This window comes from Thunnus thynnus, chromosome 15 (assembly GCF_963924715.1).
Source record: "Thunnus thynnus chromosome 15, fThuThy2.1, whole genome shotgun sequence".
Lineage (NCBI taxonomy): Eukaryota > Metazoa > Chordata > Actinopteri > Scombriformes > Scombridae > Thunnus > Thunnus thynnus.
Genome location: NC_089531.1, coordinates 20,715,227 through 20,739,321, shown reverse-complemented (window position 1 = coordinate 20,739,321; position 24,095 = coordinate 20,715,227). Strand labels below are relative to the sequence as shown.

Sequence of the window (24,095 nt, the reverse complement as noted above, 5' to 3'; positions counted from 1 at the left end):
CTGATCTTGTCATTTGAGTGTTTATAGATGAATCGTTGTCTTTCTTGGAACAATATTTTCCTCTATAAAACAGATGTTACTGTACCTCTGGTTTTCAAATATATATTTAAGACACTGATTATGAAAGCATAAGGGGATATTTAGAGTGATTGGGAGGATCTATGAAAAGAATAAGATATTCACACACAAGGATTACTTGTATTTACTTTTTGAACTCGAAGATGTTTTTCACTCCCTTTATTTCTAGTCTTATGAGGTTGTCGCTAATGTGTCAGCCAGACAGCCATATAATATTTTCAGGAAAGGAACTGACTACCCGGAAATACCATCAGTTGGCATGTGAGTGGTATTTTCTCCTCTGCAATTGATATTAAGTGCTTTAGAGTGGGATCCAAGCAGTTGTTAGGGCGAGGAAGATAATAGCAATGGTATGTTACACACACACATTCATGCACACATGCATGCATACAAAATTTTACTCAGAATTTACGTCTGAGATTCAATATTCTGCAGAGCAGAGTCGGTTTTTTACAGATCTTACTAACATTACGTCCTTAAGTGTGGGACACTTTCCTTTACTGATGGTAAATGTAGTCAGATTAAACCCAAATGAAGATACATTAATTGTTTCTTTATTTATTATATAATGAGAAATACTTATGCCTTTGTATTGGCCAAACATAAAACAGGCTATGATCTACTTTACTGACCCTTCCAGTTAGTGTCAACCACCAGTCACTAGATGGCAGACTAGACGTACTGTATGTACAGAATCAAACTGATCACAGTACTCTGACTACTCACAACCACTGGCTCACTGTATCAAAAAATAGTGACACATTTTACATAAAGAAGATTAGGTTCTCTATAAATGATATAAATAACCACAAGGAGATACCAGAATAAGAGTTTTTATTTTAGCATTAGATTTACAGCGATTGTCAACATCTTTACAGTACAAAAAGAGTAACTTAAGTGTAAAGTGTAAATTAAAAGAAACAGACAGGGATTGAGTCATGAAGTGCAGTTCATAGATATTTTAGTGTTTTAGAGCAGTTGTGTTAAAAAAAAAAGACCCTGAAAGGAAATACTGTACAATCAGGTTTTAAATGGCTTTCCGAGACAGACGCAGGTTTGATTGATTTTTATTTACATACAATGAATTAGAAATCTTAAAATAAACCCTTTTTGTCTTAATTTGAATTATTTGTAGAAAAATACATATGTATTTTTGAGAAGAGAAAGAGAAGGCAAAAGGTGTGCACTTGCATTTGGCTATTAAAAATATTAACTAGTATAAAGGATTTGTCTTTCAAAATTAGTGCAAGATATAAGAGCAAGAGGGACTGAAATGAGGTGTTATGTTTGTGTGTGTGTGTGTGTGTGTGTGTGTGTGTGTGTGTGTGTGTGTGTGTGTGTGTGTGTGTGTGTGTGAATAGTCAGTGGGTAGCAGGCAATTGTGAGATTGCTGTCAACAGAAGCAGACACTTTCTGAATAAACACAGGATCCAGTTGCCATGTAACCATCACAGTTTTTAACAAGGCTTTCAGAAAATGTCATTTTTGCACCTCCACAACATACACCAGAAAAAGATGACAATGTTGAAAAAAAAAAAAACAAAACTGATTCATAAATTCACCTATCCAGTTCAGTGCGTACAATGTAAAGAGGCACGGATCCACAGCTCAGTGAGACTTATGTGTAGTTATGACAGAAACATATTTCATCCAGTCATCCAGTCTCACCCCCCTCCTCTATACGATGCGGGCTAGCATCCAGGCTGGGGGTCGGGCCCTGTGTCGCCTCCAGCGGTCGAGGAGGTGGAGATGCTGTTGTGTTGGATGGCCTGCAGTTGAGACCCAGGCTCTACAGGGGTGGGACTTCCTCCTGGGCACACCTCTGCAGCTGGACACAGAGACAGCTGTCAATCAAAGTCACTGATCCTGTGTGGATTGTCCGTTCTGTGAGTGCGCCTCTGTGGGTGGGTGTCGTGCATGTGCGACAAACGAATAAAAACCCTTTTACAGTTCAGATTAAAGGAAAATATCTCTTTTATTTTAACAAATGAATACTGTACAGACAGGTAAAAAGACAACAATAGAAATATATGAATATACCAACACATACCAATATTGCATCCCTCTTTGTTCTCTGAAGCGCAACACTTAAAACATAATGGCTGTTTCCATTTAAGCCACAAGGTGCAGTGTGTTTTTAAAAAATATATCTTTCCTTTCAGGTCAGTTACAGGTTCAGTAATTGTTGAGCATTAACTTTAGCCTGCCTGGAGTGCAAGATGGGCATGGTCTGTATTTTGTTTAATGTATTTCAAATACCATCAAAGCCAGGGCAAACTATGGGGTTAAGTGCTGTGTTTTTTCGCACATGGTAAGATACAGTTTTAGGTCCCTGTGCGTTGAGGGGTGGTTTTGTTATAACAAGACAAAATGTTACCATGGAGTATCCCCTTATGTGCACATATAAGGTATCTAAATTATACCCTCGGTGATGGATGGAGATGATTGGTATCAGGCGTCTGGAAAAGCTGCTGAGATTTCTAGAGAGGGGAGCGGGGTGGATAGGGGGTTTTACTCACTGGGGTACCCCTGTGCCTCTCTCTGCCGGGCGGTGACAGGACAGTCCTTATGGGTGAGCAGAATCTGCTTCAGTTGACCCACCTCCGACCTCAATGACGTCACCTCGTTCTGGGAACACACAGAGAAATAAGCATCCTTGAACTGCAAGTTGCACTTGTGTTCACACTTAGTTAGTTAATAGAGCGTGTCCCACCTGTAGCTGCAGGTTTGTGTGCGTCAGCTCTTCAGCTTTCTTCTCCAGCGACGACACCCACACTTTCCTCTTCTGTCGGCAGCGGGTGGCCGCGGCTCGGTTACGTTCCAGAAACTTCTGCCTGCGCTCGTCTGGGTCCTGCTCTGCTGACCTCCTGCGCCGGTTGCCGCCTCCTCCTCCTCCTCCTCCACCACTGCAGCTACCGCCTGCCTGCACTGCATGCTGGGAGGGCTGCATTTGCTGTGGCACCGGTGAATGCTGTAAACAAATAACATTTTTAAAGTCACCTCTGACTGCAGAAATATGAACAAGGTGTTGCTTGTGACATCATTAAGCTGATCAGTAAATATAAAGCATCATACCTGTGTGGGAACAGACAGTGGAGGTGCTGGTGGTGAGCCCTGGTGCAAGTGGGAAGGTGGTGATTGGTGAGCCTGAGCGTGTGGTACGTTGGCTTGCTGGTGAAGCTGGTGGCTGTGGGAGCTGCCCAGGTGCTGTGGAGGAGGAGCGTGACATCGCTGCTGGTAGGGGAGGGGTGGAGCTGGAAGCTGCGGATGATGATGATGATGATGTTGTGGTTGGTGGTGGTGTTGTAGCGGAGGTGCCTGCTGGCGCTGTGACATCATCTCCATCATGTGACCCATGGATGTCACAGGGTTGTTGATGGCGACCATTCCTGGGTGGTGTTGTTGGTAATGATGGCCCATCGTCTGTTTGGATCTCTAAGGAGAGATAAAAAGATTTAAAGATTACAGATTTAAAAATTTAAGGGACTTTATAATTGCTAGTATTACTTTGGCTGTGAGCCAATTCTTTTTTTCATACTTTTATTGCAATTAATTCATAATTCAGTACACCCACAAAATGTCCAGTATATTTTCATGTTCTTGCAATTATTTTTTGTATTTTATACTACCGGTGATATAAAGAGAAGAAGAAGAAAAAAAACGGCTATGGCTGTGAGCCAGCTCTAAACCCACAGAGAGAAAGGGCTGTACTTTTTTTAAAATGGAAAGATAAACACTGTGGTAACTGGAGCTTCAGTAATTGACATTCTCATTATAACTATATTTTCACATCATCTCATCTAAATTGCACATTCCACTCTTTACTATGGTGTCTAGGAATGGTAGAGTTGAACAACCAAATTCAAGCCTGAGATAGATCAAAGACTGGTATTGAACAGGAGATTAAAGTAGAATAGAGTCCATCAATTAGTCAATCAACAGAAAATTCTACAACTGTCTTGATATCTGATTAATTGTTTCAAGTCTTTTCGAAGCAAAAACACTCTCTGGCTGCAGCTTCCCTAATGTGAGGATTTGCTGCTTTCTCTGTGTTTTATATCACATGTAAACTGAATATCTTTGGATTTTAGACTTTTGGTCGTCAGACAAAACAAAAAGACACTTAAAAGACAAAACCATTAATCAAGGAAATAACAGCAGATTAATGGATGATGAAAATAATCATTAGTTGTAGCCCTAAATAAAAAACAGGAAGATGAGTAATTGCATCTGATTTCCAAATAGCCAGGTGCGTGCTGGGATATCTAGGTTCCTGCTGACATTAAATAGAAGCAAGTAAAAAATCTCAAGTATTATTTCTGGAAACTGCTGTTAACTGCTGCTAAACACAAACATCTTTTTGTGTATCATTTAATAAAGGGCAACTTTTGTACTTAAAAGCAATGGTATTGAGCACTTTAAAACCTGTTGAAGAACATGTTTAACCCAGAGCAAACAAATTAGAAAATACATGAAACAAACATGTTTCAAATACATTATGTTTCATTTAAATATTGCCTCTCACTGTCACTATGTTCCCCACAGGTTTACTCAGTCATTTTTGAGTTGACACGACACAAATGGAGCAGTAAATATCAACAGCTTGTGATTTTCCATCTCATCTCATATTGTCTGGGGTGTGTTTGACCCCTCCAACAGCTAAATTAGTAACAGCAGATCAGCTCCTTAACCTACAAGCCACTTCAGGTCAAACAAGCCTCACTTACAGTATTTATCCTAATTAGCTGATCCGCTTTCTAGATACCCACAGTATCCTTCATCTATAGCAGCAAAACATCTCAATATGACAAAACCAACACAGTAACTGACTGCTCTCGAAACCCCCCCCCCCCCCCCCCCCACTGAGTTCTGCATCGCCATTTCTCCTAATCATCTGCAACCGTGAAGACAACTGTAGATAAGAGGGATAATGTGTTCCAATAAATGCTGCCGTCTGCAGCTTGATACCTTCACACTTGATCATTCCCGCATATCATCTGACTAAACACACTGTAAGAGCTAAATTAAACCTCATCTCACCTTTCTCCTACACTCAGCAGAGGAGAGAGAGAGAGAGGGAGAGGTCATGTTTGGAGCATGACATCACCCCCCCCACCCCACCCCCCCACCCCCTCCCTCCCTGGCAATTTTGCTATCTGCTCCCTGTTACACAATATTTCTTTAAGAGAAGAAGCTGATCCCCCCCCTACCCCCCCACCCCTCTCGACCATTCAGAGACGAAAAAAGGGAGCACATTTAGTGGCTGCCAAGGATGAGGTCACCGAGCTGTCTGTGCCAGCTTTACCAGCCAGCCAGGCTGCCAGTCAAACACACACACACACACACACACACACACACGCACAGCCGCACACACTGAACAGGACAGGACACGAGTATTTCAGCTCTGTTTACTACATAGAAACACCCTGACACTGAGGCTTGTGATTACATCATGGATCTCCTTGGCCTGGATGACACACCACGTTGATATTTCTGTCTGGTTGGATCAGTTAATGAAGATACAAAAACTGTACATGAAACTCTGATCCACTTGTCAAACGTTTACTTTCCACTTGAGCTGACTGCGGAGTTACTGTGCAACAGAGGCATGTTAATACACCGTCTGTGGTTTTTTACAGAAGCAGAGTCCTGTTTCACACCTTGGAAAAGCAACTAACAAGACTAAATAACAATATATATAAAAGTAGCTGTGGAAAAATGTGTGTTTGTGTGTGTATGAGAATAAGAGAAAGAAAGAAGTTCAGATTTGAACCTGCGGCCCTGAGTGGCTCTGAAACCCGAAACCACTTTTCATTAAGTCATGACCTGTGTATGTGTGTGTGAATGTGTGCAGATGCGAGGCGATTTCACAGTTTTCCGTCTGAAGTTGCCTTTGATAGCACACATACTTTAAACAATTCATACTACACGCACCTAGAAAGAGGAAATGTAAAATTTACAAGAGGGAAGATCGAGAGCATGTCGACACAAGGAAAATAAAACAACCAAGAAAGTCAGGGAGAACATGTAGATCGTGACTTCCTGTGGTGTGTGTGTGTGTGTGTGAGAGAGAGAGTGTAGAGTTACACTCTGTTTCCTGTCTATCCTGATTACAAAGGAATAAGCCAAAGGCAGAATGTGTGGAAGAGTGTGTTTTAGAGTTGCACATTAAATAGGACCCTTTCTGAAAGATCACACAAAATATCAGCCATTCTGTGTCATCCATCTCATCCTGAACACTTTTTTTTTTTTTTAAAACATTACTTAATATCTAGTGTGAGTAAAATGTGCAACAAAACCTGGTTCTGCTTGTCATAAGAAGCTGTTAATTCAACAAATGTCATTGTTTTGGGTCACAGAGTAAAATTGTGTCACATCACATCATTCTCTAAGTGCAGTTTCATGTGTTTTTTCAACAGTACCAAGATTAAAATAATGTGGAAATAATTGAATCCTCATGTTAGAGTAGGAATAGAAAAGATGTGCTTGAAGACGGAAAGGAAGGTAAATGCTTCAAAACGAAGTGATTGGAAACTAAAGGTAAGGTTGGCAATGTTCAATATTTTTCTTGTTGTCAACAAATCCCATAAAAGACAAAAGCAAACATGTGTCTGTCTGTGGCAATTCATTCCTACTGAAGATGTAACTATTTAAACATTGGTCATGAATATATACTTGTATTACTTTAAAAATAATTTCCTAAAACAGCTTGGCACTGTATTTTTTAGCAAACATTACTCAAACAGGATAAATAGCGCATTTGGGACTGTTTTCAGTGGTAGATTTGGTGCGCTGGTGAGTATTTTCACCATGGTGTTTGTGGGATGTTCACGGTAATGAAAGAACATGTCACCCTGTGCAGCTGTGCGATGCCATGATGTGTTTTTAATAGTTTTTTGGACAACAATGGAGCCCTATAGCAAATCAAAATGAGCTATATAAGACTTATGTTTGCTTTTTACGAGGATCAATCCATTACAGGTGTTAGTCATTTAATGGGATTTGTTAACAATAAATACAGGATATTGCTAGACTTATCCTTTACTATAAACATTCAGTAGATCATACAGACACAGTCTTTAACGAGGCATAATGTTATTACCAGAGGAGGAAGGACTTATCTACAAACACAGGAAGAAAATATCTGCTTCAGACTGACTGGTCTGTACCTGCGGCGAGGAACAGGAGGGGTTGTGTACAGGACCTGGTAGACCCATTACACAAGACATCTGCTTCTCCATCTGAAGAAGAGAGAAAAAAAAAATTGACACAAAAATAACCTTTCAACCGTGACAAGAAAAAGCTTCAGCACGCACTTAACCTAAGTATGAAGAGTTCCCCACAGGGTCACATCCATCTGGAGTTTGACACTTGTAATTAATTCATTCACAAGAGTGAAGTGAATTTTTCTGTCAGCCATGAATATTTCTAACTCGGGGATCTTGACCACTTTGGTCACTATACTTGCATCTATAAATCATAATGCATGCATGTCTGAATGCGGCTGTATGTGTGTGTGTGAGCCTGAGCATGACAACACCCCCCCCCCCCCCCCGTCTCTCGTACTTACGGGCATGTGCTGAGCAGATGCCCCTTGCATGGCGGGGTCTGGCAGGGTGCCAGGCAAGGAGGCTGGCAGCGGTTGTCTGTGTCTGTTCCGCATGTGGAGGAGGGAGGACAGCGGCCCAGGAACCGGCCTGTGGTCAGCCACAGAGAGACAGAGAGAGAAAGAGAGAGAGAGAGAGAGGGATGGGTTATGCCAGAGAGCTACACACAGCTAAAGTTTCACTAATGCGGGTTGAGAGAGGTGCAAGTTGAAACATTTATAGCCGGGTCTTGATGGCAGATGGAGGTGAGACTGAGATATATGAAATTAATTAAAAATGTCTGTGCGGGAACTAGCGATGGACGAATGGATGACATAAATTGAAGAAGTGATAAAGAGGGATTAGGTTAATATCGACTTGATGTCACACTTTAAAAAGTTGGTACAACAAAAATTCAAAAAGAAAGATTAAACTCAGCTTATCTTCTTACTTACCTCGAGTGGTATCTAGTCAGAGAAGAAGTACTCAAGTGCCAGTACAACAATGTACAATTAATCCATTGCAAGTAAAAGTCCTGCATTCAAAGTTTTACTTAAATAAAAGTACCCTACCCCTGCGGTCATCATTCTATTATTTATAACATTATGCTGTTAATATTGATGCATTAATGTGAAAGTAACATTTTACAGTTACAGTTGTAGTGGGTCCACGTGTGACTAGTTTTAACTACTTTATAAACAATTGGGTAGTTAAATCGGGAGTTGGGCCCCTTCCAAACAAAAATCTGCTACACAAATTTATATTCGTGTTTGGATTTTTCTTTAGTCTTTGCTTAAAATACTAGATGATTTCACCACATTGAGTCTCAAACAGCTTTTTAAATGAAACCATCTGAGGTGTTTAGAGGAGAAATCACTCTTTGGTGGAACTTCTAGCAACATATTGACTGACCTATTGTTGATCTGCAACATGACCAGGGCCCTTACAGACTTTGTTTTTATCACAAGTCAAAAAGGTTGGACACCACCTGGTTTAATCTTTAACAGTGCATTGTGTTTTATACACTAATCCAATATTTTTATTGTAAAATAACTTGTAACTATAGCTGTCAGATAAGTTTAGTGGAGTAAAAAGTACAATATTTTTCTCTGAAATGGTAGTAGTTAAGTAGAAGTATGAAGAAGCAGAAAATGGAAATACTCAAGTAAAGTACAAATACCTCAAAACTGTACTTACAGTATTTGAGTAAATATAATTAGTTACTTTCCACCACAGGAGATTTCTGCCTCTACCTCAATACAATGGAGGTGATTGGAATTTTGAACGTGGTGTTCAAAGCATTTAAAAAATATATTTTAAATACAACACAATGTGTCTTCTCAGAAACAAAGTTTCTGTTCCTATGCACAGTTTTCTCTGGAACTACTTCCTACAGAAGAAATCCTTTAAAAACTGTTAGGAGTGTGTTCTGTGGATTACCCAGAATAATGGAAACAATGACTGTTTTTGAACTTTTTAAATGTAATTTTTCAATGCTATCAAAGGGAAATGTCAGAGGTAAATATTTAAAAAACTTAAAACCGAAACAATCTGCATGGCTATAAAACACTAGAAGTAAGTGAGAAAATATGCTGTTATGTCATTTGGGTGAACAAACACTCCAAATAAATCTGGACAAAAGCATCCACTGCATGAAAAAAATTTCTAAATGTTATTGTATTTGAGTAAAAAAGCATAAACAGAGGTTTGAGGTGAAGCAATGACAATGGAAAGCTTGATGAGATGAAAAAAAACAGAAAGAAAACAGATATGGAAAAACGTGACAGCTTGAGAAGGAGGAGGGAAGCTGAGGGATCACAGCGGGGGATGGAGAGACCCAGGATGCCATGTGCTGACCTAACCGCCCTGGCTATCGGCCAATCGGACAGTGTGGGCCTCCGTGGCTGTGCTGAGGTCATCGGTAATGATGTCATCACTGAATCTGGAGTATGCAGCCCGTTTAACGTACAACAAAGTACAGACAAACCAAAACAGCGTTTCCTAACGTAACCACAACAGTTCTACTGGGCCAACATCCAGACACTCAGAGACCAGGTCACTATGGAAACCGGTGGTAAACACGTGGGAGAAACAGTCAGACACTTGATCCACGGTTCATTTAGTAACACTTAGCTGGTTTCGCTGTCTCACATGCTGTCTGGATTCAGCTGGCACTGATTTACTGAACCATAATCGACTGTCAACTCGCTCCTCACTGTCCTGTCTTGTCCTGTCTGCTCCTGGACAGATGTTTGGAGCTTATTATGGCATTGACTTACTTCTGGTACCTTGACTCATCTAATCAACCACAGAGATGGGACAGAGAGTTTGTTTATCTATAGTATGTGATAGAGCTGCAACTATTAGATAATTAATCGCTTAGTCGATCAACAGAAAATGAATCACCGATTATTCGCTTTGAGTCATTTTTTAAGAAAATACGCCAAAATTCTCTGATTCCAGATGGAACATTTGTTGAGACAAAACAAAATTTTAGGACGTCATCCTGGGCTTTAGGAAACAGTGATTGACAAACAACTAATCGATTAATCGAGAAAATAATTGACAGATTAATTGATAATGAAAATAATTGTCTGTTGGTACACAGAGGAGGAGGCTTTTTTTTGTCTGGATAAAAGAAGAGTTTAAAATTAAGCTCCAAAGTATGAAGAACAGTGTGACAAATGTGAGGCACCTTGGTGGCAACGCTGACCATATAATCACAACATCCATTTGTTGAACCTTTGTTGCATGTCACACCCACACACACACTTCCTGCCTGTCTTTACTGTCTACAATCCTAAAAAGGCATAAAATGGCCCAAAAATATAATAATGCCACAACTAATCTCATTTATTTGGTGATAACTAGACAGTAGACACAACCATATAAAAAATAAAACTGAAAGGACTAAATTTCATGTGCAAATCAAGTGTGCCCACAGCTGAAAATTTGAAGTTGCAACACTTCAAACACTTGAAATAAGTGGAAGCAGCAGTTGAAATATAATTAGTAAAGGGAACTGAAATGACAGTCACAATGAAAGTGTTAAAAGAAGTTTCAAGTTAAGTGCCAGCACTGAATAAAGTTGAATTGGTACTTTAAGTGTAACTGATAAGATATAAATTTGAGAAAAATATAATGAAGCAAAAACAGTTTCGTTCTGTTTTGGTTTTTATTCTATTTTGTAGAACCGTTTCATAAAAATGAACATAATTTATACATGCTTATAACTGGAAACATTCATTATAATGTTATTTACCAAAACGTTCTCAACCAATAACAAAATTTGCACATTAAAATTGTGGAATGTATAAATGTAATCTACACAACGTCAGTGATGTACATTTTTACAGTTTAAGAGCTGCTTGTATTGCCAACTACAGCGTTACTATATTTTATTCCTTAAAGTCATATGGCATTTTAATCAGTGAATAGCTGAATAAATTAATTTTGAGATGGCTAAAATATACCAAAACAGGCTTTTCTCATCAAATAGCATGCTATAATTAAAACTAGTGTGAAACATCTCATTAAACCCAAAGTACAGTATATGTATTTATAATCAGACATTCAGATGACAGAGTGTCTACAGAGTTCCACAGAATTCGAAGTTAAAACGTCTAAAGGAAAGCAGCTGGTGGGAGCTGGTTAGATGAAAGACAGGAACTCTTCTAATCTGTCTGTTGAACTGTGTGATAACCAGGGAGCCATGGAAGCTGCACAGGCGCTGAGAGACTCCAGTCTGGTTCTAAGTCTTAACAGACATAACAGACGCAGTGGTTGGGTGGCGGGGTGGTAGTGTCAGTGAGTTTGAGTGGGTGTTAACCAGCGGTTCTGCATCTTTTTGCTATAACTTTGTTCTCTCGGTCAATTGATGTTTGATTTTTTTTCCCCCTCTTTTCTCTCAGTTCATTAGTGCAGTGATAAATTATGCAGGGGGAAATGCCAGTTTGTGCCAGACAGAATGAGTTATAATACCTCCAAAACAGGATGGGCAAGACAGGGTAAAGGAGAGGAAGAAAAAGTGAGAAAAGGCAACATTAAATGGAAATGTGTGTGTGTGTGTTTTTGTGATGAAGGAAATAGATATTGCTGCATGAATGAGTGGATCTGTACTGTATGAGTGCATTCGGATGCATGTTGGTGTGTTATGTGCACACCAGTAACCATACTCACCCTGAGTGTGAGAGGGTGGAAGGAGCCTGGGTGATGACTGATCCGGACTGGGAGGAGGACAGAGTTTGCTGGGCAGCCAGGCTGCAGCTAGGGCCCATCATGGGGCCATGGGACTGGGTGTGCTGCAAGGGATGGGTCTGGGGATGGTGCAGCGGTGGCTGGGGATGTGAGTGCTGAGGCTGGGGTGGGTGCTGGAGCTGAAGCTGGGGTTTGAGCTGGTGCTGGTTCATACAGGACGGCCCATTATGAGAAAGCGTCTGTGGGGAGAAGCGGGAGCGACAAACAGCTGGGACCATTTCGAAGTTGTAAGGGCAGTATCTAATGCTCGTCTCACACACACACACACACACACACACACACACACACGTGCGGTGTGCGTTTTTGTGATGATGGTGTGTGTGTGTGTGCATGCATGCGTTTGTTTAGGTGTGTGTGTTTGATGCCTAGCTGTTTAATTTACAGGGGAGAATGTGATCGCCCGGTGTGTCTTTCCTGCAGCAGGTCAGATATCTGCAGTCGTCTAATTGGGTCTGACTGCTTTTATCTCCCTCACGCTCAACTGTCACTCAGAACACTAACCTGACAGACTTAACAAGCAAACACCTATCAGCAATAAGGCACAAATCAGCATTCTTGCTTTCTATTCCTTTTTGAGTTCACCTCAGCCACAGGTAGCCAAAAAACAAGGAAATCTGCTTCATTTTGGTTCATATTTTTCTGTAAAATTTACCTGTTTGCTCTTTTCCTCTTCTTGTGCCTGCAGAAACTCCTCCTCTATCTCCTTGAACAGACCAACCTCTTCACAGTTCTGCAAAAATCGGGTTGGCGTTGGAGTCTGATCTGGAAGCATTACATGCAAATGCACAAGGACATGTCAGAAAAGATGCTTTATAGAAAGGGGTTCACACTCATGTATCACTGCACTTTTGTCACAACAGTCTGTCCCGCCTGAGCTCATTTGTTTCTAAAATCAACTGTCGTCCAGGTTATAATGCCAAAAGGAGGAAAAGAGTCTCCTCTGAGCCGCACTCTCTGTCTCTCTCTGTGATAACATCAGTCTGTCTATTTGAGCTGTCTAAACATGTGGGGGTCAAAGGTCAGCTGGGCTCTTTGTTTAGACATGAGATTTCCTGCAGGAGGCGTGACAGGCTGCAGGACACACACACACACACACACGGAGAGAGAGACAGATGCAGAGGGAGAGTCTGGAGAGGTTGGACGTCTTGCTGATGTTTACGTCCAGGCAGACAGCTGTTTCTATGGTTACAGAATGTGTCACGTGACAGTGTTTTTGAACATGAATCTCTACTGCGGGCGGGATCATGGTAAACAATGCATTTTCTCTGCATTGTTTACCATGATCCACATATGGTAAATACATAATGACTAAAGCTACTTGTAATGCATTCACCATGCATCCTTCATTAGCATTGTAGCTGCTTTTGCATTTACAGACACAGAAAAGCTGTGTCTCAAATAGTTGTGAGATCATTCTTTATGTCTTTGAATGCCTGCAAATCTGCTCTATTTTTTTCCCATTTTAATGTCTCAGTGTACTGAGAACCATATAATTGATAATTCACTTCAACATGAAGTGAATGCGAAGAGTTTAACTACATTCTTTGAGTTTTTGGAGCCAATTTTTCCAAATTCTTATTTTTATCATTGCAAAAAAAAGGCTTTCAAAGCAGCATCTCAGCCATTAGGGGACATTAAAACTTGCAGCTGAATCCCAAGATAATTAAATTCTCTTTGGGTTAGTAGCTCTTCAAAGCAGGGTGACCCCTTGTCTATTCACTTGTGGAGGAAATTAAGCCTGAAGAGTTAAAAAAAAAAAGGTTTTAAAAGTCAGGAGATTTCATAGTTTTATAGCTTTTACATTTAATGCCTAATGTTCAAACCCTGATGCACTGAGGAAAAAACTGTCTAGAAAAATATGGTTACATCCTTCCAATCCTACTAAGAGATTATCTTCTGTACCTGCGCTCCTCACTTCTGCCCAGCATCTAAATAAAGAATAAAAAAAACAGCTCTTCCCATATTTTTAAATCAAAGTGGGTCTTCACTGATTGTGCTATCAGTATGTTTGGTCTAATCTGATGGAGTACACTGTACATGTTGCAACATGAGCAGCTCTGTTTCACAGCACAGACTATCTGAGGAAAGAAATCCTGTATCGAGCTTATCTGATTTCATACTGTATAACATAGCGTCATCACTTTTTCATCAAGCACCGCTCTTGAAAAGAGGTAACCACGCACACATACAGACACACAAAACCCAAACAGCTGCCAAACTGAGTGACATGTAGCACATTTTCTTATTTCTTAATTTTTCTTTGTGCGGCTGCTGGTTTCCTCTGTGCACTCTCACCTGTAAAAGCCGTATCCGTCTTGATGGCGGGGAACTTGAGGGTCATCTCATGTTTGTGTCTGTGGATGATCAGATGCTCCTCTAACTGGAAGCGCTGCAGCACACCGACAGAGTGAGAAAGACATGAAGAGATGCATGCAGCTGTGCGACATGACACACGAGATGAAATGTTCCGTTAAATCAGCTGATGCTTCTTCGCTGACTTATCAGTCATAATAGTCTTAGTTGTTTGAGTATTTTAGAATATTTATCACTCAACCAATGAATGTAAAATCCTATAATTATCAGCTTGGTGTGTCCACTCTCCCTTATGAGTTGACCCATATAACTACAGTTATAGTTTCCACAATTAATAATCATGTGATACCGACCTTTCTACAACAATCAAGCATTTTGTTTCATTTACAGTAAATCATTTTATAGTGTCAGGTTCAATAATCAAGCAACTAGAGCTGCAGCGATTAGTCAATTAATTGATTAGTAGACATTTTGAGTGATTTTTTTTTTAAGAAAACAAGTCAAAATTCTCTGGTTTCAGCTTCTCAAATGTGAATATTTGCTGGTTTCTTTAGTCCTCTATGAATATGAGTAAAGTGAATATTTTTGGGTTGTGGGCTGTTGGTCAGGACAAGATTAGACATTTGAAGACGTCACCACTGTGGGAAACAGTGGTCAACATTTTTCACAATTTTCTGACATTTTATGGATCAAACAACTAATGGATGAATCGAGAAAATAATCAACAGATTAGTCGATAAATAAAATAATCGTTAGTTGCAGCCCTAATGATAATCACATAATTTTTGTGCAAAATTATTTTTATTGTAGCCGTTACATAAAAAAAAAAACACAATGTAACCAACTGACCTGAGAGCAGCCCGGGGCCCCGCACACATAAGGCCTGTCCTGTTTGTCATTCATGTCATACACAAGCCTGCACAAACAAACAGAGAATGGGATGAACACATTAATCTGTAACATATTAACATATATACTGTACAGTATGTGGGGAACTATCTCTCTCAGGTCACTGTTACTTTGTGATGATTTCATCCAGTAGGCAGCCTGCAGTTCTCTGCTCTATATTCCTGTTTACACAGAGACAATGCCCTCAGATAAATCACATAGTCTAGGCTAGTACGATACAGTTATCCTCCTATTATCATGCCTTTACTGTGGAAGCCGCGCGTAATGAGGTAGATGCCAAAGCTGATGGATGTTTTTGCCCTGAGACGCAACATTATCTTGAGGAAAATGATCCCTTTGGTGCCAGTGGGAGTGCAACAAACACTGGCTCGGGTTCTGGCAGCACTGCTTGTATAGGTAGTCATTTTTATTAGGGCAAGTTGTGTAATACACACAATCTGTTTTGTGCTTTTAAAACCTTTCATTACTCATTACTAATAATACGTAAGCAGCAAAAAGGGTCATATAACTCTTGACACCATCAAGATCTTTACTTTTCATGGTTATTATGTAGCAAAGTGCTAAGTGTAGTGCAATTGTTTCAGCCTACAATTAGGCTTTCATCGGGGCATCAGTTAATAATACGAGTGTGATGATAGGATGCATGCCCGCCGTGCCTTACATGAAAATCAAGTCATCATAGGATAAAAATATCAACACCAATGTGGAATGGAGCACGATATTAAACCCACTTGCAGAGCGTTAACCCGAGCCTGACCCAGTTAGCTCTTCAGAGGAGATATTAAGCCAGTGATGGGGGGGTAATTATGACTTGATTTGAAGTGCTACTGCTGCTGGCCCTTCATTTTCCAGTGAGAGCAAAGGAAGCCTGCAACTCCTTGACCTCAGACATTCCTCTGAGCTGTGTGTGACCACACAAGATTCACACACTTGTAGAGAAGACCGAGAGGTCAAACGGGCGACCCTTCCTTCACTTTTCATCCTCGTCGTAGGCTGACACTGATAACAGTAGTGAGCAAGAAGAAGTCGTCGATTTCGGGTGGAGATGATGGTGATGAGAAGCTTGTTAAATATTTGGTTATCAAAGTGAGCGTATCTAAAGCTGTGAAGACACATGGACACATATTCACAGGTGCACACATACTCTGAAAGTTTGCGTGAGTGCTGAGAAGACACTAAAGTGGGTCCTGATGTTATGGGAAAGTAGTGAGAGCTAAAGAGAGGAGCAAGGAGGGAGAGAGAGGGCAAAAGTACATGCTTCCATAAGAAATGGAAAGTGTGTTGGGGAGGGGTAGGGGGGTGAGGCTGTGGGGGTGGGAGGGTGGGGAGTGACATCAAGGTGATGGAGAGGGGAATGGAAAGGGCAAGTGGGAGAGAGAGGGAGAGAGAGAGAGAGCTAGCGAAAGAGGAGGACACAATGCATGGAAGAGAGAAGGAATGAGGGTGGGAGGTGGCAGAGGGAGGGCTGCACTGTAGGCCTACTCTCGACAGGTTTGAACCTGCCTCAGCCCCCATTTTCCAACCTCTGGCAAGTAGAGGTGACTTCATAGGTGTGTGTTTGTGTACGTGAGCATGTGCGTGTGTGCGTTTGTGTGTGTTGCAAAACGATAAGAGCAAGCAAGTGTGCAAGAGTGTCCAGAGCAGCAAATTTAGATAGATAAATATAGATGGATAGATAAACAAAATCAGTTGAAAACACAGGAGGTGTCATAGGTTTACACTTCTTATGTAACTACAGTATATTTAGTACATTAGCCTCAACTGTAGTAATAATATTTCATAGTCTGATATTTCATAAATAGATATATCAATTTCTACATCATCATCATCTTCTTCTTCTTCTTCCTCCTCTTCTTCTTCTTCATGTGGCACCTGACAGTTTCTACATCCCTGTCTTCTTTCAAGCAGCACTTGTAAGCAACGAAATGAGCAGACTCAGCACATTTCCAGCAAAACCTTCTGTCAGTGTGGTTACATCAATGCAGAATGACGTCACCTTTAATACATAAATCCAACAACCGACCAGACAACATATTGCCAATTGAAGACGGATTAATATCTGTGTTGGAAAAAAAAAAAATCTTTGAGGGAACTAAATTGTACCACTTTTTTCCCGCCTCCTCCTCTGTCATTCCGCTTCATCACAGAAATGATGATTAATGATGACATAATAAAACACACATGCATAACCTAGGCAACACACAGCTTTTATGATCACCTGTGCGCGTGATTCACCTCTCCAAATGTCCAGCCTCAGGAATGATCCGACTTAACAACTCTCAAAGTTCCCATGTTCGATGGATGAATGTCAACATCGAGCTCAGCTCACATTTTAACAGCGGTTCTGACCAGCAAATCCTCGGGCAGGCGAGTCTTCAGTTGCCTGTGTGCGACTCAAGAACATGACCCGGTGTGTTTCCCTTCCAACGGCTCCGTAAAGCAACCTGTTCAACTCATAAACAAGCGCCCGGCACAGCTGTATGCATGGAGAGTGCTGTCACACCCCCCAAATAGACACTCACGCTCAACCCGTCCGCCTGATGATGAGACTTTACCGGGACAGCTCGCCAAAAACCTCCATTTACTTCCCGGCACCGTTAGAAAAACACACACACACACACACAAAACCTGAGCTATAACAAGTTAACAACTACTTCATAAGACTGAGGACGGCGTCAGGAGAGCAGAGAGCTGCGGAGGTTTCAAGTTTTGTGAATGGAAGTAAATTGCGGTGTCTTACCTTCAAGTAGAGAGGGACAAGCGGTGCTCCAGAGAGGAACCACGTTGGACTGGAGCGAGATTACAATACGATCTATTTACAGAAGCATTACATCACCCGCCCGGTGACGTCACGTGGGATTCCTGAACTTCTAAATCATTGCGGTCCCGTACGAGGAGAGAGAGAGAGAGAGGGATTGAGGGGGGCGGGGTTACGACACCGGCCGGTAGGGGGACGGCCCGGGGACGGAACGGGACAGCATGCTGAGACCGACAGCAACGTGACGGGACACGGGGCAGACCGGGTGGGCGGATAAAAACCCAGTGTGGGTTTTTTCTTCTTCTCCCCACTTTCTCTCTCTCTCTGTGTGTGTGTGTGTGTGTGTCTAGAAGCGGGACGTCCCAGTGTCGGTATCGAGTTAATACGTCAAAATGAGCAAATGCCCCCAAGGTTTTCTCAAAACTTTTATGAGGGCAATGATGTAATTGTATTTATTTTGATATTATCGTATTGTTATGAAATGTAAACAGGTGAGGAAAAATTAGGTCATAAAATAAATCAAAAGAATAATAATAATACTACATTTAATTTGTACCGTACTTTTAATTCATAGTGAAACTCAAAGTGCTACAGTATTAATAACATACACACAACATAAAGAAAATAGTAATAAGAGTTAAGATGAAAAAGCCTTCCTGAATAAAAAGGTTTTCAGGACTTTTTAAAAAAGAGTCTAGGGTCTGTGCTGCCCTCAGATGGTTAGGAAGGCTGTTCCACAAGCATGGTGCAGCAGAGCAGAAGGCTGGATCCCCCATGGTGCGGAGCTCGGTACTGGAGGCCTGGAGGAGCAAGCTGCTGGCAGATCTGAGGGCGCAGGGGGGAGGATTGTGGTGTGATCAGTTTATGTAGGTAGGGAGGCGCATGTCTGTTGATGGATTTGTAGGAAATATGAGTAGGAGGACTTTGTAGTCAGCACTGAAGGAAACAGGGAGCCAGTGCAATGAAAACAGAATCGGTGTTATATGTTCGTGTTTTCACACTCCTGGATCACTCCTGGCAGCTGGTCTGAATGTTCTTCTTTGTACCGAAGTGATCCCGACAAATGAAACTGAATAGAAATATGATTATGAGTCCTCCTCAAAATAATAAAATATATAGCCATAGTAAAACAGCATATACTGTAGGCTATATAACATATATTATGATTATGATTATTATATTTGTCAAGTGGCCCAAGATCTCTTTTTCAAGAGAGAACTGAGAAAAAAAATATTAGTCCCACAACCATCATACAAGAAATAGCATGTGAAGTAAAGAGGACAAATTAATTAAAACTATCACAAGACTCTTAAACACATCAGATAATAAAGCTGTAAAATCTCCAAGGGGGATATAAGAATCTAGCCTGAAAGCTGTTGGCAGTTCATTGAGTTTAAAAGGTGAGTACCTGAATTTAGTTGTACTAAAGTTAGTGGGAAAACATGGGATGTCTACAGTAAGATTAATTTGAATTATATTTAAATGAGAGAGGAAATGTGAAGTAGTAGAGACTTATCAGTAAATCTCATGAGAAAATTAATTACCCCCCCCCCCCCCCTTGTGAATATGATCAATAAAGTCAAACTTTGTTTGATTAGTAAAGTTTTCATTAGTGATACAGTAAGACAATGTGATAGACTTGGGTTTAATGTTACCATCCACACTCACTGTTGCTAGTCATTGTGTTGGAAATATGATGTCATCAGTGATGATCACTGATGGTGACACATTTTTATACAGCACAAGCCTCACGGTTTAAAAAGTTATTTGTTTTGTTTTTGTATGAAAAGGAGACCTTTTAAATAATAAAATATACGGTTTTGCGGTTTTTGATAAATATTTGCTGTATTTAAGCATCTATTAAAATGTAATGAAATGTAAAATGTTTTTTTGGTCAAGTTGCACTGAACATCTACAGACTCACTACAACTACTACACAACAACTACAGACCTTGTTTCCAAAAACAAATGTTTTGAAATTTGTTAAACTTATTTATATGATGCCATGAAATCACCAAACAGCAGTAGGGATTTTGGTCATTCACATCTCCATTGAGCTAAGTCATGCAGTAATATCTCTGCCATGTTTGGTCAGGCTTTCCGGCGCTCCAGCTGGGCTGGAGCTGAACAGAGGAGTATAGTTTTGTTGTGGTTGAAGTGCGAAATGGGACCAAACCCTACTGACTCATCATCCACCAATGGCCTAAAGTATGCAAATTCCAGTAGCTATGGCAACAAGAAGAAACAGGAAGTTGTGATGATGTCACTTTGTGTTTTGAGCTCTTCCCCCCGTGTGGATATGAATCACAGAGTTCTGTTTTCAGCGTAGATAAGGGATGTTTTACAGCACATGTGTGTGTGTGTCTGTGTAGAGTAGAGCCACACAGTCACACTAAAAAGTGTATGACGGCAGCCAGGAAGTCTCTGGCTGCTGCCCCGGAGCAGACAATGCCACTGAGATTACAACTCCCTCAATAACTCAGTGGCTATACCAGCCATTACCATCTGGCATCTTCACCTCAGCATGGCTTTTAACAGCCAGACTGGGAGCTTTAGAGAGCTGCCTGCTCACAGCCTGATGTCACCTGCTCTGTAAAATGATGGTGTTTTAGGTCAACGGTCAAACAAACTTTCTGACCTCAGTCCTCATGTAGCATTATCCTCACTGTGGCTATACATCACACACTTATTGACTGTCTCTATCGGTGAATTTCAGAGTAATGTGGCACTTGAAAAGTAATTTGGAAACAGATACTTTAAACAGCATCTAAGTATACAAGTTACAGTCATCTGATTATGTAATGCAATGGTTAAATTTACATCTAACTCTGCACTCCACTCAAGAGTAGACCACTAGTGTGTGTGTGTGTTACAGCATGTGAACACTTGAGTTGTGTCTTCAGTGGAAAAGGAGCACAGCTGATAATCAGAAAATCCAGTTTGAAATCTAGCCCAAACTCTTAACACTGCGCGCCACCCACAGACCTCAGATCAGATGATGTCATGCACCATAAACTCTCTCTGTGTCTCTCCCTCTCTCTCTCCTCTCTCTCCTTCTCCTTTCACAACACATGCTACCACTTCTAATGTACGTAATGGTGCTGGCAACTGCGTCACTGTCACAGTTCTGACACACCATGTGTGTGTAATGAGCATGTTTTTGTTGAGTGTGTGTCTACATGTTTGGGTGTAAGAGAGAACATCTGTGTTGGGCTGATGAAGTCACCGAATTTCTGTACTGTATGTGTGAGAGACTGGGGGATGACGGTGATGTCATGTTGTGAGTGTGTGTTTGTGTATGTGTTTGTCTGCAGCCGTGGATAAGAGTGTATTTCATATTTTGAGTTTGTTTCATACGGCTGAGTGGACAGAGGGGCGGTCAGAAAAAGAGTGAGTGTGTTCCCAGGTCATAAGGTTGTTTGCTGAAGTCACTGGCCAGTGGTTTATGACAGGCCATTTTAACGCTCGATTAACAGGTCCAACACAGGCCAGCCGGCCCTGGTTAGCCAACTCCAGTGATTTAAGGACATTCTCCTCTCTCTGGGAGCCACACACACATACACATAAACACATTGCAAAGTTCTCTCCTCACCACTGAGCCATTATAGGGTAACATTAATCAGTAAACTTTATGGATGTAATAGATGTTGTTGTCAATGGGTTATGAAACTGTTAGAACTTAAATATTGATACATAGACACACAGGCAGTTGTACTATAATACCCCTTAATTTTGAGATATTTTGGATGACTTCCTCAGTGATAGAAAATAAACAACAATAATTTCACATGATACAAACAAAGTCTCCAAAAGTCCACTTAGATCTGTTATGAAGCATTTGCAAGCTAAAGCAGTGACATGTTTTATAAACATGTTGGATCCAGACTTATGTAGCAATTATTTAATATATTTCATTGAAACAAAAAGTCAAAGCAAGGAAGGTATTTATATGGCACATAGGTGATTACACAATACACCAAAGATATTAAAGTAGAAATACAGCAAAAGATATTTATGCTAAGCACATTACTGGAAATGAATGTTTGAAAAAAATCTAATCCATCATTACCATTGTGAAAATAAAAAGAAGAGGGTTTTCAGCATCTGTCCTGTTCAGAACAAGTTGATATTCTGGGATGCTGCTACTTGAGTCTGGATGAATGATCAGGTCTATTATTTGGCAAGCTCTTAAGGTTCTTATGGGACTTTTAGTCAATGTTTTGTTACTGGTTGGTCCACAGAACCAGTTAAGCCTAAATATGACTCTTAAATACTATACAGTCATACTGTAGTGTACATTATATGCCACATGTGATCAACATCTAAAAAAAAAAGTTTCATGCATTTGTGAATTAACACGTGTTCCTTATATATATTTAACTGAAGCATTTACAGATAATTGATTTTCAGAATCTTTAAAAAATGTGACTTCTCTTGGTAATAGCTCCATGATAGGCTCCAAACTAGTTGTGAGGTCACAAATCCTGCTTGTAGGTACATGCCTTAAGCTTAGATTTTTGATCAGCACAGAGAAACTTTCCCTCTTCACCAGATGAATGTCTTCTAGTGTCTTCTATTGTCAAACTCTGCACACACATCATTCTGCACAGTGAAGCTCAAACATCTAAGTAAAGTAATAATAAGAAAAGCACATTCATGAGTGGAGGGGGACTTTAACTATTTGCTTGAGATGCAGCCAAAAAATCAAAAACACAAGGTGTTGTAAAAATGTTAATTAGGATAACCCAACTTATTCAGCCTGGCTTGATCAACAGGAGCAAAGAGATAATATCTGGAAAACAAATCAGATTCACAGCATAGCAGTATGGAAGCCTATAGAGGACTATATTAAAATGATCACGTAAACTGGAAAATGAAAATGTAATTCCACAATAGCATTGTAATTGTCCACATATGTATGTAATGAAAATGAAAATGCAATAATCCGATTTGTCATTTTCACATACTCTTTTGCATTTACATTTAAATTTTCACCACGCTCTTTTGGTGCCAAAATGAAAATGCAATCTGTCAGTCCTCTCATCAAGGCGGGTCTTCAGTTAGGACGTCACTTTCTGGTTTGTTGATGATGTTGGATGTTGACCAGTCGATCATCTCAGGAGTCGGGCTGCTGAGATGATCAGCTGGTCTCACCCAGCCACCGGCTCCTCACATCTCCGAAAATGTGGCAGCAAATTTCCAAACAAGCATTATTTGGATAAGCTGACTACATATTGATAATCAAAATGGTTACTTTCTTGGCTGAAAAATATTAAAACTTAATAAAGTGACATATTAAAAGTCATAGAGCAAAACTTACAACAGCTTTTAGTCTGGCTCCAAAACTTCGCCATTGCCCTCAGATATCTTCATCGGACTGCGAGGCATACTGGGTATGCAGGCCCAGCAAGGCCGAACCAAGTCACTGAACAAGGAAGTGATGTCCTAACTGAAGACCCGCCTTGATGAGAGGACTGACAGATTGCCTTTTTTATTTTCATTTTACCACCAAAAGAGCATGGTGACATGTAAATGTAAATCCAATAGACTGGTGACGCTGTTTCGCTTTTTGCATTTGAATATTGTCCATTGTACAGCAGGTTAAGTCTTTGCAAATTAAATGTCAAAGGTTGTTTTCATTTTATTTTAACTGTGACTTAATATTGCTTGCATAAATGGAAAATCAGGTTACATTGTTTATATTTTATTTTAATTTTCAAATCTGACTTAACATTTGAATATTGTCCACTGTACAGCGGGTAACGACTTTGAAAATTAAATGTCAGTCATCTTTTCCATTTTCATGTTAATATGGTCATGGAACGCCCATACGAGTATGTGAAAATGCAAATTTGATTATTGCATTTTAATTTTAATATTTACTCAAATAACACATACATATGTGGAAAATTACCACGCTATTGTGGAATTAAATTTTCATTTTCAAGTTTGCATTATCATTTTAACACTGTCCTCTATAGGCTTCCATATAACAGACACACTTTCCGTGATTTGCATATATGGTCGATGTTGTTACTTTGATCTCAGCATAACTCATGCAAATGTACATTTTGATTCAGTGTGTGACGTTAATATCATATCACAGTCCTCGAGGGCACAGATCCCAACAGGTAGGCAGGTCGTGACGTAGGCTGCCACCAGCCAGCCCTCCTCCTCCTCCTCCCCACCACCGC

At 40.4% G+C, this 24,095-nt stretch overlaps 1 protein-coding gene across 4 annotated transcripts; it reads right to left on the bottom strand.

Annotated features, from left to right (window-relative positions):
• Positions 1–1,395: 1,395 nt before the first annotated feature.
• On the bottom strand, positions 1,396–17,985 carry LOC137197853 (cyclic AMP-responsive element-binding protein 5-like). Of its 4 annotated transcripts, none has more exons than XM_067611319.1 (11): positions 17,884–17,985; positions 15,084–15,150; positions 14,217–14,310; positions 12,574–12,683; positions 11,844–12,100; positions 7,649–7,775; positions 7,248–7,319; positions 3,154–3,513; positions 2,792–3,049; positions 2,598–2,706; positions 1,396–1,906 (listed from the first exon to the last, which is right to left on the bottom strand). In XM_067611319.1, exons 2-11 carry the CDS (start codon positions 15,135–15,137, stop codon positions 1,770–1,772), a joined length of 1,578 nt encoding a protein of 525 aa, XP_067467420.1. In that variant the 5' UTR covers positions 15,138–15,150; positions 17,884–17,985; the 3' UTR covers positions 1,396–1,769. The 4 variants fall into 4 exon arrangements, with proteins under 4 accessions (XP_067467420.1, XP_067467419.1, XP_067467421.1 ...); XM_067611318.1 differs by lacking the exon at positions 17,884–17,985 and adding an exon at positions 17,362–17,872; XM_067611320.1 differs by lacking the exon at positions 17,884–17,985 and adding an exon at positions 17,379–17,872.
• Between the last annotated feature and the right edge of the window lie 6,110 nt (positions 17,986–24,095).

Bases quoted from the DNA above. Each gene is read 5' to 3' on its own strand.
- LOC137197853 (XM_067611319.1), bottom strand. From the start codon at position 15,137: ATGAATGACAAACAGGACAGGCCTTATGTGTGCGGGGCCCCGGGCTGC. The intron at 12,101-12,573 runs GTAAATTTTACA...TTCTCCCCACAG, and splicing joins AAGAGGAAAAGAGCAAACAG to ACGCTTTCTCATAATGGGCC. The intron at 7,776-11,843 runs GTGAGTATGGTT...GGCTGACCACAG, and splicing joins TCCACCCTCTCACACTCAGG to GCCGGTTCCTGGGCCGCTGT.